The sequence below is a fragment of the Ailuropoda melanoleuca genome, chromosome 16 (assembly GCF_002007445.2).
Source record: "Ailuropoda melanoleuca isolate Jingjing chromosome 16, ASM200744v2, whole genome shotgun sequence".
NCBI lineage: Eukaryota > Metazoa > Chordata > Mammalia > Carnivora > Ursidae > Ailuropoda > Ailuropoda melanoleuca.
This window is the reverse complement of record NC_048233.1, coordinates 7747081-7759616: the sequence shown is the minus strand read 5'-3', so window position 1 is coordinate 7759616 and position 12536 is coordinate 7747081. Positions and strand designations below refer to the sequence as shown.

The following is a 12536-nucleotide window of genomic DNA, read 5'->3' as shown; positions in this document are numbered from 1 at the left end:
GAGGGGCATTAAGGGAGGAGCCAGCAGGTGCCCAGGCCTCAGGGGCGGAGGCCACAGCTGCTGATGCCTTTGCAGGGCCTCTCTATTTCTCAGCTTTGCCTGCCCCTGTTCCTCATATTTCCACAGGCCCCAGGCCATAGGCGTGTGGCCATATCTTGCTCTCACCCACTCATAGGTGGTGGCTACTCCTCTGGGGAGTCCTCCAGGCTTGCCCCACGCAGGGCTCCGTGCTCTTGGCCAAGGAGCTACCCCAGCAGCTGACATCCCCCGGGTATCCGGAGCCATATCTCAAAGGCCAAGAAAGCTCCACTGACATCGAGGCTCCAGAGGGCTTTGCCGTGAGGCTGGTCTTCCAGCACTTCGACCTCGAGCCGTCCCAGGACTGTGAGCAGGACTCTGTCACAGTGAGCTGTGGTGGGGGTCCTGAAGGGACTCTGGGAGGGAGCCTCCTGGCCTGGAGCCCAGAGGCAGGGGGACGTGGCTGTGCCCTGAATGGCAAAGAATGGATGAAGAGCCCAAGTCTGGAGCCCAGGCAGCCTAGTTGGGAGGCCAGGGTCTGCCCCAGGGCGCTGCCTTCCGCCAGCAGCCCTGCCCGCGCCCCTGCTGCCATCTGGGCCCCACAGAGCAAGAGAGAGGGCGGCGGGGGGCAGGCCCTGCCTTTGGAAGTTGTACCAAGGGACACACACGTACTGCAAAACCCTGGCGTCAAAGAGCAAGGACTCACACATCAGTCAGTAAAGATCCACCAAGTATCTGTGGAGTGCAGGCTCCATCTGATCAGGAAGCTGGGCCTAAATAATAACAAAAGCTTAGGTGACTGTTCGAGCTGCAGGATAAGGACACTGTAAAAACAGCACTTTACATTATCTTTTGGGTTTAATTTCCTTCGTATCAAAATAATCCATGCACGGAGTTCTTGTAAAAAATAAGTATATGACAAGGCTTATAATGAAAACAGCAGCCTCCAGCCTGCTTCCCAGCCCCAGCGCCTCTCCCAGCGGTAGCGCCTACGAGCCACATAGCTGCTCCATCTGGCGTTTACTTCCACATGTATAAATAGCACGCTTATTGTGTTACTTTTTTGCATATGATCACTTGATTTCCGACTCTAGAAGATGAGGACTCGCTTTACGTCTCTTAGACCTTCACCGCATCTCCCCACCCCATCCTCCCAAGCTCCCATTGTTAGCATTTTTTGTTATTTTCATTGTCATGACTTTAAAATATTCCCTTCTGAGCACATGGTGTACAATAATTATATGTCCTTGCTTCTCCGGCTTTTGGGTCTCCCAGGAGTCAGTAATCGCATAGAGTTTTTTGGGTTTTCTGTTTGTTTTGTTTTGATTTTTAGTTTGCTCAGTTCTGTCTGTAACTAAGCTCCCCCAACTCTTAATCTCCTCTTGACATAATCAACTACAGATCCCAAGCTCTTGGTCCTCCTTTGTATTGGTGACCTCTCACCCAAAGAGCTGGTGATGATTTATCTCCTCGATCTGAGTTCCTTGCTCTCTAGAGCCTCACGCGTTCTGGAAGTTTCCTTTTCCCTCCTTTTGGGCATTTCCTGTACCTGTCCATGCTGGAACTGAACCCTGTACCATTCTCTTTCCTGATTTAGTCCCTCATTTTGGAGGAGCACATTCTGCTCCAGAAAGGGTATGAGGGAATAAGTTGTAAAGGATCTCACATACCCCCAAATGCCTTAGTTCTACCCTCACAGTTGATGGATAGTGGACTGGGGATGCATTCTGGGTTACAAGCCATTCTCTCTCAGAATTTTGATGAGACAGTCTGCTTGCTCTAGTGTTGTTAAGTCTGGTACAAGTATGACTCCTGGTCCTTATTTTTTTCTGTCTAGAACTTTTGGAACATTTTCCTTATTGCCAGTATTCTAAGTTTTCATTCCCATGTGCCTTGATGCGAGTCTTTTTGTACTCATTGTACAGGAGTTTTTAATCTAGAGACCTTTTTTTAAGATTTTATGTAGTTATTTGAGAGAGAGAGAGTGAGAGAGAGAGAGAGAGAAACCATGAGAGGGAGGAGGGTCAAAGGGAGAAACAGACTCCCTGCTGAGCAGGGAGCCCCACGCAGGACTGGATCCCAGAACTCGATCCCAGGACTCAATCCTGGGACTCCGGGATCATGACCTGAGCTGAAGGCAGACACTTAACCAACTGAGCCACCCAGGTGCCCCTAATCTAGAGACTTTTTAAATCTAGTCCTTCAATTCTGGGAATGCTCTTGTATTTTTTTTTTTTAGGCTCCTGAGCCTATGTCTGTTTATTTTTTATTTTATTTTACTGAAGTATAGTTGACATACAGTGTTATCTTAGTTTCAATTGTGCAACATATTGAAAACGCAATTCTATACATTGCTCTGTGCTTACCCCAATGAGTGTAGTCACCATCTGTTATTAGAATATTATTGATTATATTCCTTATGCTGTACTTTTCTTCTCATTTGCTCATTTTTTTAAGTTCTTATTTAAATTCCAGTTAACTAACACACAGTGTCATATTAGTCTCAGGTGTACAGTATAGTGATTCAACACTTCCATACATCACCTGGTGCTTGTCATGACATGTGAACTCCTTAATCCCCATCACCTATTTCACGCATTTCTCCACCCACTGCTCTTGTATTATTTTTTAAATAAGTTCCAGATGTCTGCTTTCTTTATTTTCTCTTTCTGGAGAAAGAAAGTAAATTTAGCTCTTGTAAATTCAGGACTGATTCTCCAGTTTTGTTAATCCATTCTGTTCTGTTTTCCATCTCTTTTTGCTCCACTTTCTGGGAGATTTCCTCATTTTAAATACCAACTTTTTTTAAAGATTTTGTTTATTTATTTGAGAGAGAGAGCAAGCACACAAACAGGGGTAGGGGCAGAGGGAGAGGGAGAAGCAGACTCCCCACTGAGCAGGGAGCCCTACATGGGGCTCGATCCCAGGCCCCTGAGATCATGACCTGAGCCGAAGGCAGATGCTTAACCAACTGAGCCACCCAGGGGCCCCTTAAATATGAACTTTTTATTAATTATTTTCTGCTAATGTATTTTTTTCATATCTAAAAGCTCGTTCTTATCTTCCAGACATACCTTTGTATAGAATATTGTTCTTGTTTCATGGAGGCAATATCCTTTCCCTCTCCAGGGATTATTTTTAAATGTTTCTTCTGTTCCTTGTATTATCTCTACTTCATCCAGGTTCCCTTTTATTGTTCATTTGTTTTGGTCTCTGCTTATCATGTTAGAAACTTTCCTACAGTGTCTGAGAATCTTTCCTACAGTATCTGAGAATCACTCATATTTAAGAGTGAAATACTCAAACAGCACTGGGTGCTCCATGTGGATACCTACAATTTGTGAAGTGATGGGTTTGAAAATAGAGTTCTCGGGGCGCCTGGGTGGCGCAGCGGTTAAGCGTGTGCCTTCGGCTCAGGGCGTGATCCCGGCGTTATGGGATCGAGCCCCACATCAGGCTCCTCCGCTATGGGCCTGCTTCTTCCTCCCACTCCCCCTGCTTGTGTTCCCTCTCTCGCTGGCTGTCTCTATCTCTGTCGAATAAATAAATAAAATCTTTAAAAAAAAAAAAGAAAATAGAGTTCTCAACAAGGTGACCTATTTGTGCTGTTGGGGAACCTCCCAAATATTAGCTTGTGGCTGAACTCTGATCGGAATCCTCTGGTCTCCTGCTCAGGCTGGGCAACATTCTGGTAAACAAGCAGAGGAGGGAATCTCACTGCTTGATATGTAGACTTTCACCTAAGCCTTCTGTTTCCCACACTGGTCTTCACCTCCTCTTTTGAGTGTGCTGGGGGACCCCAAGTCCAGGGTCTGGCTCGTGCTCAGGTCATCTGCCAGCGTGAGCTGAGGGATTTGCCTGGACGCACAGGGTGGGCAAACGGACCTAGAGTTCTGAGGTCTCCCCACACCAGCTTTTCATCAGCCTTTCCTCCATCTTCATCCTCAGGGGTGCCTGGTTACCTCAATTTCTGAAACTTCTTGGGTTCTGTGCTGAGAACCTGCTTGCTTTATGTTGGCTTCCACCTTTGCAGGCTCGTTGCCTTTTGTCCATCTCCGTCCCATCTCCCAAAATGTTGACATCCCTCCTCTGCTGTCACGTCCTCTCACTCTCTTGCCCTCGATCACGTACACCACTTTATCCCTTTGCTGTCGTGTGGGTCGGATTTGAGGTGGGAAAGGAGATAATTGCATGTGTTTACTGCTTCAGATTTTACTGGAAGTCAGGACTATGCTTCATTTAATTCAGCCTATGTCTGTTGAGCACCTAGCTTGAGGCCCTGCTCTTCTCAGTCGTGGGCAGTTTCCATCCTGGCCTGACTCTTCCCTGTCATGGAGGGAGTTCAAGCCCAGGAAGAGGAGCCTTCCCTCCTCTCTGCTTCCAGAGCAAATCACACAGACACCACAAATGCAGAACTTAAAACCCTGGAGTCCAGTTCCATTTTTACTTTTCAATATACTCCACTGGCCTGTGGGCTCCTCAGTAGCAGAACTGTGTGTTCTTCATATCTGTACCCCCAGCACCTATCACAGTGTCTCACACATGGAACATCATCAGTAACTGTTGAAGGGATGAATGAATGAATGAATGAATGAATGAATGAATGAAAGAAATCCAAGCTTCTGGAACACACAACAGAATGAATTTGGGATGAGCAAGTGTTTAGTGCCCTCCTCACCACTGTTTCTTGTGCAGACTCTGGACAACTGTCATGGGGCCTGATATTGTCCTGGCTAGAAGAGGACTCATGGACCATTTTATAGGAAGAAACATAGCTGGGGTTAAGAACCCCCCCCCCAATTGTGTCACACAGGGAGGTGGGGCAAAGTCTGGAATTTAACATAGGTCTGAGGACTGGCAGTTGGGTGTTCATTGTACTTTGCTTAGTTAGACTAGTAAGTTGTTTTAGTTAGCCAACAACTCATGCAGAAAGGTAAGAAGAAAACTGGAGCATTTAACAACCAAGTCTGTCAATAAAGGACAGTTTCCTAGAGTAAAATGCTTCTTCCCCCATGAGGTAGGTCTCTTAAGTAGGGACATTAAATATGTTAATGTCCTAAGGGAGGAAAAGTATTGAGACATGCCCGAGCAAGACATTCTAGGTGATTGAAAACTTTTCTTTGTGCCAACTTTCCCCAGTTACTGTACTCACGGAGCTGGAGGGAGCCTTAAAGGAATTTGAGATTTGGGGAGAATGAGAGAACAAAGAGCTAGCAAGAACCCAGGATATGTAGGTCATTATGAAAGTCAGAAATCAAATGAGCTGACCAGTGAGCTGTGTGCCCAGAGAAGAGATTAGGCATGAAGCATGGGCCAGGGGAACTCCTTCCAAGGTGCCCTTCCTTGGGTTGGGGGACCCACAAGAAGGGATTTGAGCAGGGATGAGGCAGTCAGAAGGAACAGAAGCAGAGACACCCTGCTTCAAGAACATAGTAAAGCAACCTTAGCCAGGGTACACACACCGTGTACATTTTGTGTCCGTAGATTTCACACCTTGTCGGGGGCTTCACGTAAAGTTTCTGGGGTGAGAGGAGACACATTCCAAAAGGAGAAGAGAAAAAGCCAGGAACCCAAGGGGCTCAAGTCTTTGCAGAGAGTCTTACTGCTTCACAGATGTTGGCCACTGCAAGTTATTCGGACAAGTGGAAGGAGGTGGGGCGGAGGAGGTGAGACGGGAAGGACTTAGGTATGCGTATTTGTCAGTTCAAGGCTCTGGTGCCATAGGTACCATTTGGAGCATCAGGGAGTCAGTGGAGAGCAAACTAGATGTGGTTCCTACCTCCTTAGAATTTATAATCCGGCAGTCAGTTTGGAGAAACCCTGGAGCTTCTTGAAAGTAGGTAGCCCCGGTGGGCTTTATGAGATACTCGCGGTAAGCTAAAGAAATACACTAGGTATCCGGTCACGGATAAAAGATACCTGAGGCTCAGTAATGGGACAGGACGCTACTTGAGGAAAGCTCCCCGAGGGACAGCTTCTGAGCCCCAGAGGTGTGCAGACCTTCTAGAGGATGTGACCCTGTGGTGCAGATTCACCCCACACCTGCCTGCCCACCCCTCCCTTTCAGATCACAGCCAGTGGGATGGATCCAAGCCGGTTCTGTGGGCAGCAGGGCTCCCCGCTGGGCAGCCCCCCTGGTCAGAGGGAGTTCGTGTCCCCCGGGAACCGATTGCGGCTGACTTTCCGAGCCCCCGCCTCCTCTCAGGATGGGACCACTGGCCTCCACAAGGGCTTCCTGGCCCTCTACCAAGCTGTGGGTGAGTGTCCCTCCTGGGAGTGCAGCCTCTGCCTGTGGACATGGCCCCTGGTCTCCTGAAGGGACAAGTGGAAGCTTGAGTGACCCCACTGCCCGCCCCTGCTGTGCCCCTGCTGCTGAGCAGCCCAGTTAAAGGGGCAGCCGCGGCTCAGCTCCAGCAGTTGTTTCCATGCAGATGTACAGGCCCGATGCTTGCACATCATCTCTTCTTCAAGAGAAGCCGTGAGTCCAGATTTTTTAAGTGAAATTCTGGATTTTCAAATGGTAACTCAGGTTTTTTTGAAAGATAATGCATGCACATTATAAAATTTTTTAAAAAATAAGATAATACAGTAAATAAAAATAATATAATATGGTAAATAAAAATAATATAATATGGGAATAGTGTAAGAAGTAAGTCTTTCTCTGATCTCTGGCCCTTAGTCCCTGGCTACCCTGTCTGGAAGCAACCCTGTTGTCCACTTCCTGGGTGTGCTTCCAGAGACATTCCATGCCATTCAAATATACATATTGTTGCATGGGGAGCGGGGGAGGGCTGCATAATATTCACAATGTCTTAAATTGAGCATTTTTTACTCAATAATATATCTTTTTTTTAAGATTTTATTCATTTATTAGAGAGAGAGCACGAGCAGGGAGAAGGGCAGAGGGAAAGAGAGAAGCACACTCCCCACAGAGCAGGGAGCCCAGCTCAGGGCTCGATCCCAGGACCCTGAGATCATGACCTGAGCCAAAGGCAGACGCTTCACCGACTGAGCCACCCAAGCACCCATCAATAATATGTCTTAACGATCATCCCATATACACCTGGCTAGCATTGCCTAATTCTTTTTAAGGACCACGTCGTATCCCTTTGCTGCGTGTCCTGTATTTCACCGGTCCTCCACTCCTACTCTGCAGCCACAAACAGTCCTGCTACGGATATCCCTGTATATACATCCTCGCGTCTGTGTAGGATGGCAAATTCTTAGAAATGGAAATGTTAGGCAAAAAAGCATTTGCAATTTAAGTTTTGGCATTGCTAAATTTCCCTGCAAAGAGGTTTTGCTGATAGGTACTGACTAGCCATGTATGAAAATGCCTGTTTCCCCATACCTTGTTTATCACAGTTATTTTCCATTTCTTTAATCATTCTTTATCATGGATGATCTGATCAGTGAAAAATAGTTCAAATGTTCTAAATGAAAGACTGTGCAAGTCACACTGAATACGGCCCTGGGCCAGAATCAGTCCCCGGGCTGCCAGTTTGGGGTCCTCCTGACTACTGGTTTCCGACAGGTGTGACCCACCGTCGGCCCATCGGCCAGGCCAGGGGAGCCTCTGAGGCCACCAGCGTACCTGGAGACCACCCCTCCAAGATCCAGAACCCCTGCCAGGAGCCCTATTATCAAGCAGCGCCAACAGGTGAGTCCCTGCCTGCGCCTGCCTGCAGGAGAACTGGCTCCTATTGCCTCCCTCCCACCAAGAGGCCTAGGTGCTCTGGGCACCTCCCACCCCCACCTCCCAATTCTGAACCTGTTTCTCTGCCTCCCCTCATTTCACTCCTCAGGGACACTCACCTGCACACCCCAGGGCCCCTGGAAGGGGCCACAGGACGGGGAGGAGCTTCCTCGCTGTGTGCCTGGTGAGTAGTGACCTCCCAGCGCTGACCCAGTGGCCACTTCCTGAAGAAGCCTCAGCTGTATGTGGGGCCCGTGGGAGCGGCACACGGAGGGTTAAAGGAAAGCCTTAGGGTAGACAGGGAGAGATAAAGGCAGAAGGTGCAGAAGAAGAGGGGAACCAAGAAGGCCCAGAAAAGGAACGGCAAGAATCTTGTCCCTTACTCAGGATCAAGAGATAACTGAGAAAGTAAAAGCATAAAGGAAGTTCATCAGAGGGGACAGTAAAGGAGAAGAGGGTCAGAAGAGTAGAAGGAAGAGAAACCCCTCTCTTGGGATAGTCTGCATTAAGGATACACAGACAGGCTCTCCGTCCCCAAAATATCTCCCTACCTACACGCCGCAGGGCCCGGAAGCCTGCCATGTTCTTAAGACTTTTTATTAAGATAAAATTTATGTAACATAAAATGCACCATCTTAGCCATTTTAAAGTATACCATGCGGTCATTTTTCAGTATATTCACAAGGTCGCGCCACTATTACCACTAATTCCAGAACATTCCCATCACCCCAGAAAGAAACCCAGCCCCTCAAGTCTCCCCTCCCCCACCTCCTGGCAACCACGAATCTACTTTCTGTCTCTATAGATTTGCCTGTTCTGAACATTTTCTATAAAGGGAATTGTGCAGCATGTGGCCTTTTGTGTCTGGCTTCTTTCATTTAGCCTGTTTTCAAGGTTCATCCATGTTGTAGCAGGTGTCAGGATTCCATTCCTTTCCATGGATATACCACCTTTTGTTCATCCATTCATCAATTAAAGGACATTTGGATTGTTTCCACATTTTGTCTTTTATGGATAAGGGCACTATGAGCGTTCATGTACGAGTTTCTGTGTGAACATATATTTTCTGTTCCCCTGGGCATATCCCTAGGAGTGGCATTGCTAGGTCACGTCACACCTGCAGGCTTCACTTTTTGAGGACTTGTCAGGCTGTTTTCCACTGGGGCTGCATCTTTTTACATTCCCACCAGCAAGAATCGAGGGTTCAAGTTCACTGTTTTTGAAATCCATTTTTTTGAGGTGAAGCACTGCCTAGTTCTAACCCAATCTGAATAAATTTCTCAGATCTCGCTCCTGACGCTCAGAAAGCTCTCAGGCCAGGCTGATGCAGTGTTTGGGGAGTAGGTTGGAGGGCAGGTGATGGCGGAAGACGTCAACGAGGAAGGAAGGACACAGAAAACAGAAGCAACAGGCACTGAGAGCAAACTGCCTGCTGCATGATTTAGCTCAGGATGGCCCCACCTTACAATGTCCAAGGGATGGGGAAATAGGTGAAGGGGACCAAGAGCACACTTCCTGTGATGAGCACGGGGAAACGTGTGGAGCTGTCCAATCACTATATCGTGCACCTGAAACTAACATAACGCTGCATGTTCATGACACTGGAATTAAATTTGTTAAGTCCTATTATTAAGGTAAAATAAATAAGAGTGATTCTTTTTTAGACAGAAAATGTCTGGGGTGGGGCGGGGGAAGAGACAGCTTCACAGAAGCAGGCCTTTAACAAATGCATCTTGATACAACTGCTGATGTCCCCTGTACCTCTCTCTTCTCTCACAGTCTGCGGCCGGCCCGTCACCGCCATCGACCAGAACCAGGAGGCCCTGGGTTCCTCCAGAGCCAAGTTGGGCAACTTCCCCTGGCAAGCTTTCACCAACATCTACGGTCGCGGAGGCGGGGCCCTGCTGGGCGACAGGTGGGTCCTCACGGCCGCCCACACCATCTATCCCAAGGACGGCATCTTTCTCGGGAGGAACCGGAGCGTGGATGTGTTCCTGGGCCACACAAGCATCGACGAGATGTTGCGGCTGGGGAGCCACCCAGTGCGCCGCGTGGTGGTGCACCCGGACTACCGCCAGCACGAGTCCCACAACTTCGACGGGGACATCGCGCTCCTGGAGCTGCAGAGCGCCGTGCCGCTGGGCCCCAGCCTGCTCCCGGTCTGTCTGCCCGAGCGCCAGGCCCTCTACCGCAGCGGCGTGTGGGGCTACGTCAGTGGGTTCGGCGTGGACAGGGGCTGGTTGACCACCGAGCTGAAATACTCACGGCTGCCCGTGGCCCCGCGGGCGGCCTGCCGGGCCTGGCTGCTGGAGAAGCAGAGGTCTGAGGTGTTTTCTGCCAACATGTTCTGCGCTGGGGATAAGATGAGGCAGCAGAGTGTCTGCCAGGGGGACAGCGGTGGCGTCTATGTGGTATGGGATGAGCGCGCCCATCACTGGGTGGCCACGGGCATCGTCTCCTGGGGCGTCGGCTGTGGCAAGGGCTATGGCTTCTACACCAAAGTGCTCAACTACCGGGACTGGATCAGGGGAGTGATGGACGGGAAGGACTGACCCTGGGGGCCCTGGAGCAGTGCCACTCAGCTGTGGAGCGGCTTAGGAGGGAGGGCTGGGCTCAGGGATGGGGACGGGGACAGGGAATCCCTATTCAAGTGACTGCTGCCCCGTCCCCTGTGCGAGAGAACTCCTCCTCCTTCCCAGCGCCCCCTCCGCCGCCGCCGAGGACTCCTTCCTCCTCCTCCTCCTCCTCTACCTTCCTTCCGTTTTGCGCTTGGCCCACATCTCAGCCAGTTTCGCTTTAAACTTCATCTCCTGCAGACACGGCTTCTTCCCTACTCTCCCGGGAGATTGTCACCTTCTCATCCCCTGTTCAAGTGGGGTTATGGGGGATGTGGTCTTAAGTGCTTTCATTTCGGAAACATTCCAAAGCCCCTCTAGTTGCCCTTCACACATTCAAACTATTGGCTTCACCCTGCACCGTATCTCCTAGCTGCAATCCTAGTAAATAGCCCATTTTGGCTTACATGTTCTGCATACCAGGCTCTTCACGGGTAATTTCATTGACTCCTCGCAGCATGTTTGCAATGGAGGTGTTATTATCCACATTTCACAAATGAAGAAACTGAAGCCCAGGGAGACAAAGTGACTTGCCCAAAACCCACAGCTGAGACGGGACTGCCATGGGCTTCCCAGGACGCCATGATAGCTCCCGATTGTCCTCAAGACCTACTGTGCTTCCCCTTCCCAATCCTCGCATCCTTACAGGTCCTCCCTGGGAATTCCTGCTTCGGTGAAGATGACAACACCTGGCTCACGCTTTTCTGCTGGCCCCATCTCCTGCAGACCCCAAACTGAGCCCAGCACTGGGCTCGATATAGGAGCTGACACCCACCAGCGCTGCTGGACACCCGGGTCTGGGCTTCACCTGAGAAGACCAGCTGTTTGACTTTTAATAAGGTCTTAAGGTGATTTACAGTGAAAGACACAAGTAGAATATGATTGTTCAAATGGAAATAGAAAATTAATACCATAAAGCAGAAGAGAGCAAATTTGCTGGCATTGAAGGTCAAGTTAGCTACCTCGTTAAAGGTTAAATTGATCTTTGAAATACAGCAGAATTCGAAGTTGTACATACATGTGGTTCCTTCGATGTTTTAAACTGTTTTTAAACCTAAGTATAAAAGGCTATTAAAAACACCCTAGGGGCGCCTGGGTGGCTCAGTCAGTTAAGTGCCTGACTTTTGGTGTTGGTCAGGTCATAGTCTCAGGGACGTGGGATTGAGCCTGTAGTAGGGCTCTGTGATCAGTGCAGAGTTGGCCGGGAATTCTCTCTCCCTCTGCCCCTCCCGCTTGTGTTCGCTCTTTCTTTCTCTCTCTAAAATAAAATAAATAAATCTTGGGGCACATGGGTGGCTCAGTAGGTTAAGCATCTGCCTTTGGCTCTGGTCATAATCCTGGGGTCCTGGGATTGAGCCCTGAGTCGGGCTCCCTGCTCAGCGGGGAGCCTGCTTCTCCTGTTCCCTCTGCTTGTATTCTCTCTCTGTGTGTCAAATTAATTAATTAATTAATCTTTTTTTAAAACACTTTAAAATACCCTATTTTTCTGCAATTACTAAACTTTGCTAAATTGTATTTAATGAACATGTACTTGTTTTATTTTATTTGTTTTTATAATTGAAAAAAATGTTGTTTCTCCCTGCCAAGACAAAAAAATATATACCCATATCTATAGATCTATATAGATCCAGATGTCTGGATCTATCCACATAAAGTAACATACCATTACTTTAATAGAGAAACTTTTCCCCCCAGAACCAAAACCTAAGAGGAATAAACAATAAAACAGACAATCTCTTCAATACTGCTCTTTAAACCAGTGCAGGAGTAATCTTCATATGGCAGTTTCTTCTTTCTGTCCTTGGTGTGAGTCAAGGGTATACGACAAATGTGCAAGTAAATGTTCTTTGAGTGGCCGGGCAGAGAGGAGGCAGGGCTGGGACTGAGCTGATGAAGCCCAGGTTTGTCACTTTGCAGCCATGGTGTATGATGGCAGGACAGAACACAGAATCCCTGGGATGGATAGGAGAACTTCAGTGAAGACTCCCTTCTTGGACCACCTGCTCCTCACGTGTGGTCTCTGCCATTCTTTCTCCACTATGAACACAACACACACAGACACACACACACACACAATGCTGTCAAAATGCAAATGTGCAGTTTGCTAGACAAGATTCCCCTTCTTGGGACGCCTGGGTGACTCAGTTAAGCGTCTGCCTTCAGTTCAGGTCATGATCCCAGGGTCCTGGGATTGAGTCCCACATTGG

The 12536-nt window shown here is 48.6% G+C and overlaps 1 protein-coding gene across 3 annotated transcripts in view; it reads left to right on the top strand.

Moving 5' to 3' along the window:
• C1RL (complement C1r subcomponent like) overlaps positions 1 to 11120 on the top strand; it is a 34896-nt gene extending 23776 nt beyond the window's left edge. For all 3 annotated transcript variants that reach the window (XM_034645357.1, XM_034645356.1, XM_011228702.3), the window contains 5 exons: positions 176 to 404; positions 6086 to 6275; positions 7553 to 7678; positions 7824 to 7898; positions 9494 to 11120. In XM_034645357.1, the coding sequence (XP_034501248.1) occupies positions 176 to 404; positions 6086 to 6275; positions 7553 to 7678; positions 7824 to 7898; positions 9494 to 10266 (1393 nt within the window). In that variant the 3' untranslated portion in view covers positions 10267 to 11120. The remainder of the gene's footprint in view (positions 1 to 175; positions 405 to 6085; positions 6276 to 7552; positions 7679 to 7823; positions 7899 to 9493) is intronic.
• The last annotated feature ends 1416 nt before the right edge of the window (positions 11121 to 12536 follow it).